Raw genomic sequence first — 5077 nt, 5'->3', positions numbered from 1 at the left:
TGGACGACTCAAAGTGTTACTGCAACTAAACAACATTGATAATCATAATTTGATCATTCTTGGATGATGATGATGTGGAAGCTTGCTCTTTAAACATACCAAATGCCATGTACCAGAGTTCCACCAACTTTCTGCTATGAATAACAAAGTTAAAGAAAGTCGTAACGGTGAATCTCGTTGTTTATAAACAAATAAGCGCGTTCTAGAACATTGTATCTTCGACTTACAAGGACAATGAATTGGTAAAAAGTTAATTGTTTGTTATGCAGTGTTCCAGAATAGCATTCAGTCTCAGTGTAGAATAACGCAGGGATATTGTTGAGGATACAAACACGTATCAACCATGTACTTTCTTGTCTAAAGCTGGATTTGCAATCTTCGCTCAGTAAAATGGGCATCATAGACAAGGGAGTTTCAGCGTATCTTACTGTGCTACACGCGCTGTCACTGCTCAGGCCTGGAGGTAAGAGACAGAGCGGCGAGACGAAACTAAACGTTACGGTACACGAGGGCAAAGTTAGTCGCCAGAGTCAGGGCAAGTATCTGGTAACAATGCGTCATGGCAAGAAAAAGGTGGAAACTGACAAGAAAAAATCAGATGCACTAATCTGGGAGCATTCTACTGAGTTCGTGCCATGGTCACCAACAGAGGAACTGGTTCTGAAACTGCGAAAGGCGAAACGGTGCAAGGACAAAACCATCGGTGAACTCTGCATCTCTGTCGCAGCCGGACTTGAGTCAGTGGAAGGTCTACCGAACAAACGGTGGTACGGCTTGGAAACTACTCAGAAAGGCGGGTGTAAGAAGTACGAGGCGCTCTTACAGGTGTCGGTTTCTGTTAACGGCCCGGGAATGAAAACTGACACATTGAACAAAAGTAAAAGGCGTTTATTATGTTTTTGGTAGCATTTGTGTGTTTGTGTGTGTGTGTGTGTGTGTGTGTGTGTGGGTGTTTGTTGATGTGTGCTTGTGCAAGTTCGTGCGTGTGCGTGCATGTGTGTGTGTTGGTGCCTTGTTGATAACTAGAGCACAACTAGAGAATGACGGGTTGGTATATAAAGAAGTTTTCAATGATTGTATTTGGGGGCTCCTTAATACAAACATATACAGTACTGCAGCGGAACTTCCGGTTAAGATATATTGTATGCTGAACATGCGTAAGTCGTGAGTTATCAACTTTTGGACAGATCGTTTAAATAAGACTTTAAAGTAGAATAATTCAAGTATGGACAGACGGATTTTCAGTATGTTTTATATGTAAATAGCTTACTTCATGCTTTTTGCACTTAAGTGTTTATGATAAAGAAAATGATTTGCATTGAATTCAACGGCAACAAAACTATTGTTCTGAATTAGGAAACTAGCTTTACAATTCTTATGAATATATATATATATATATATATATAGATAGATAGATAGATAGATATAGATAGATAGATAGATAGATATAGATAGATAGATACATACATACATACACACATAATGGAAATTAGTAAAATTGGTACTTTTCATTAATTCGTATTTTCATTAATTCGTATAAGCATAGATGACATTTGTAAAGTTCATTGTCCTAGGAATTATCGATCAGCGTAAAGAACTTGTGGTGGTGAGGCTATGGGACCCTAGAAATGAGTAAAGAAAAAGTTAATTTTTTAAACAGATAAAGAGAACAGAATAAACAGAACTGTTGTCAGTAGTACAAGTTGCTACATTGTAACTTTTGTAGGATGATACAGCAAATTTGGTGTCATTCTATTCAAATCCAGTTATTCCTTCTAAAAAAACTGATACGACAGCCGTGCAAGAGCAGCCGAAGACTCCGGCAGAACTACAAGATCATGAGGCCGTGGTACAGAAGGGTGGTGAGGCCGTCGTGTTGGAGGATGATGAGGCCGTCGTGTTGGAGGATAGTGAGACCGTCGTGTTGGAGGATGGTGAGGCCGTCATGTTGGAGGATGGTGAGGCCGTCGTGTTGGAGGATGGTGAGGCCGTCATGTTGGAGGATGGTGAGGCCGTCGTGTTGGAAGATGGTGAGGCCGTCATGTTGGAGGATGATGAGGCCGTCGTGTTGGAGGATGGTGAGGCCGTCATGTTGGAGGATGGTGAGGCCGTCGTGTTGGAGGATGGTGAGGCCGTCATGTTGGAGGATGGTGAGGCCGTCGTGTTGGAAGATGGTGAGGCCGTCATGTTGGAGGATAGTGAGACCGTCGTGTTGGAGGATGGTGAGGCCGTCGTGTTGGAGGATAGTGAGGCCGTCGTGTTGGAGGATAGTGAGACCGTCATGTTGGAGGATGGTGAGGCCGTCGTGTTGGAGGATAGTGATGTCGAAGTACTGGAGGTTGGTAAGGTCGACACGCTGGAGGTTGGTGACGACAACGTGCTGGAGGATGGTGTGGCCAGCGTGCTGGAGGATGGTGAAGTCAATGTGCAGAAGGATAATGAGGTCAACGTGTTGGAGGATGGTGAGGTCAACGTGCTGGAGGATGATGAGGTTGGCGTGCTGGAGGATGATGACATCAATGTGCTGGAGGATGGTGAGTTCAACGTGCTGGAGGACGATGAGGTCGATGTGCTGGAGAATGGCGAGGTCGCCATGCCAGAGGACAGTGACGATTTTATGATGGAGGAAGGGGAGGTATACGTGCTGGACAAAGATGAGATATACGTGATGAAGGATGGTGAAGTATACTTGTTGAAGGAAGGTGAGGTCCGATGAAGGAGGATGGTGGTGTCTACGTGAGTGAGTGGACGCTATGACAGTGTCCAAAGAAAAAGAGTCAGACATACTGTGGGTCTACTTAGGGACGAGGGGTGGCTCTTCCAACAACCAGTCAGCCTCCCCGTCAGAAATCACAAGAAAAATGTGATGTCCTCAGGCCGGAGGATCACCTCCTATAGAATGGAGCACTCATGCGAACATGCTCGCAGATTCCGACTTCCTCGGATCATAAATCACCGCAGACACGTCTCACGTGTCTTTAAGACCTTTATCACTAAGGTGACCATTGGACGTCTTGTCAGCTACATGAAAGGTGAACCAGTTTTCTAACTTTGCGTTCTCCTTTTGATACCAGCAAATGTAAAAGTCTAGAAACTCATGTTGGAGTTTCAGAACTAAACATAAGGTCAAGTTTTCGTCACCCTCATGTTCTTTAAAATTAATACGTTTTACCATTTCAACAGACTGTAATTTTATTCAGGTACCATTTACAAATTCTCTTACTTTGAAAGGTTTTGATATTCTACATTACGCTATGAGTTTCCCCTCGTATTCCTCGACCTAACATTAAAAACACTTTACTGAAGTCTATCTAGTCTGTATGTAATAAACGTCAAGCATTGCTACCATTTTACATGGGAGAATTTCCTGCATCCCTTGACTGAATTATTTTTCTGGGAGCAGTATATAGTAATCTGCGCCTAATGTTCAGCACATGTGTGGATGTGTTTGTGGTGTTAAAGCAACAGAGATAGATTTACTAACCTAAGTGTAGATGGTGTTTAGCACCAGAAACAGAACTGTTTACCTATGTGTAGATGGTGTTCAGCACCTTGCAGAGGCCTGTTCACCTGTGTTTGGATGGTATTCATCACCATGTGTTTATTTGTGTCTGAATTGCATTAAGCACAAAGAACATGATTTTTTTACTTGCGGTGTTCAGCATCAAGGAAAGGCCTGTGCGCCGTGAGTAGCTTACGTTCAGCTCAAACGACAGGTATATTAGCCTGTGTTTTGTGGGTGTTCAGCACCAAGGACAGACATGACTATTTGTATTGATGGTGTTTATCGCCAAGGACAGGCCTGTTCGTCTGAGTGCAGAGGGTGTTCAGAACCAAGGACAGACATGACCATTTGTGCTTATGGTGTTTAACGCCAATGACAGGCCTGTTCACCTGAGTGCAGATGGTGTTTAGCACCAAGGACAGACATGACTATTTGTCTTTATGGTGTTTAGCGCCAATGACAGGCCTGTTCACCTGAGTGCAGATGGTGTTTAGCACCAAGAACAGACATGACTATTTATGTTTATGGTGTTTAGCGCCAAGGACAGGCCTGTTCGTCTGAGTGCAGAGGGTGTTCAACACCAAGGACAGACATGACTATTTGTGTTTATGGTGTTTAGCGCCAATGACAGGCCTGTTCATCTGAGTGCAGATCGTGTTTAGCACCAAGGACAGACATGACTATTTGTGTTTATGGTGTTTAGCGCCAAGGACAGGCCTGTTCGTCTGAGTGCAGAGGGTGTACGTGATTTTGCAGTTGGTTTGCACGATTTCACGTATGGTAGAAAATATTAGTTTGCAAACCGATGAAAATTGACGGGTGCGAGGATGTCATCCACGTAATCAAATCAACCTGGCTCTATCTGTGGTATAGGCATTCTTCTAAGTATTTATTCATCAAAACTAGCTCTGGAAAATTATAGTCATATAGATTGCGTACTTTGTATGCTGTCATATCTTGCTATTCACTCTTAAGTCACTCCCTTCAAGTCGTTAGGAGCTTGTTCTAGAAAACGTTGCTAGCAAGTGGCAACCAGACATAGAAATTTGGGACGTATGTAGAGAATTTATTACCTCTATACTTATAACATGGAAACATCCATATTTATGTAAAAGACTGTGTGATCTATCATTCAGTCCTTATGATTGTTGTGGTTGTTCATTATTCTTTAAGACTTTTTGAGTGACAATCTGAATGGAGATAAAGGGGTTACTGACTTTTCCATTTCTGTGTAAGATTTTCCATAGTCGTGTCAACTTGTGACAAACTTTTGGCAACACAACAGTACACTTCAGAGTAACCCTAGTTTACCTTTTTCCGTGGGGTTAAACCTAGATTCGTTGTTTTAAAAATCTGGGTATTTGAGGATTTCAGATCAATGGCGTGGGTTTCAAATGTCAAAAAACATTTTCAAATATTGCAAAGTGAAACTACCTTCCATGACTAAACGATCCCAAAGAACCCTATTTTTATATTCAACGGATATAGGTTACCCTATGGATAAAGGTGAACTAACGTTACCTGTCCTACAGAATAACTAAACATTCATCCATTAACACAGAAGCAACAGCA

The 5077-nt window shown here is 42.5% G+C and overlaps 1 protein-coding gene across 2 annotated transcripts; it reads left to right on the top strand.

The window, feature by feature from the left end:
* The first annotated feature begins 307 nt into the window (after positions 1-307).
* LOC118406231 lies at positions 308-3353 on the top strand. 2 transcript variants are annotated; one of them, XM_035806151.1, is made up of 2 exons: positions 308-877; positions 1797-3353. In XM_035806151.1, the coding sequence occupies exons 1-2, from the start codon at positions 391-393 to the stop codon at positions 2714-2716; spliced, it is 1407 nt and encodes a 468-aa protein (XP_035662044.1). In that variant the 5' UTR covers positions 308-390; the 3' UTR covers positions 2717-3353. The 2 variants fall into 2 exon arrangements, with proteins under 2 accessions (XP_035662044.1, XP_035662043.1); XM_035806150.1 differs by having other exon boundaries at positions 1767-3353.
* The last annotated feature ends 1724 nt before the right edge of the window (positions 3354-5077 follow it).

The sequence above is a fragment of the Branchiostoma floridae genome, chromosome 18 (assembly GCF_000003815.2).
Source record: "Branchiostoma floridae strain S238N-H82 chromosome 18, Bfl_VNyyK, whole genome shotgun sequence".
Classification (NCBI taxonomy): domain Eukaryota; kingdom Metazoa; phylum Chordata; class Leptocardii; order Amphioxiformes; family Branchiostomatidae; genus Branchiostoma; species Branchiostoma floridae.
Note: the sequence above shows the minus strand (reverse complement) of the source record. Positions and strands in the feature narration are given on the sequence as shown.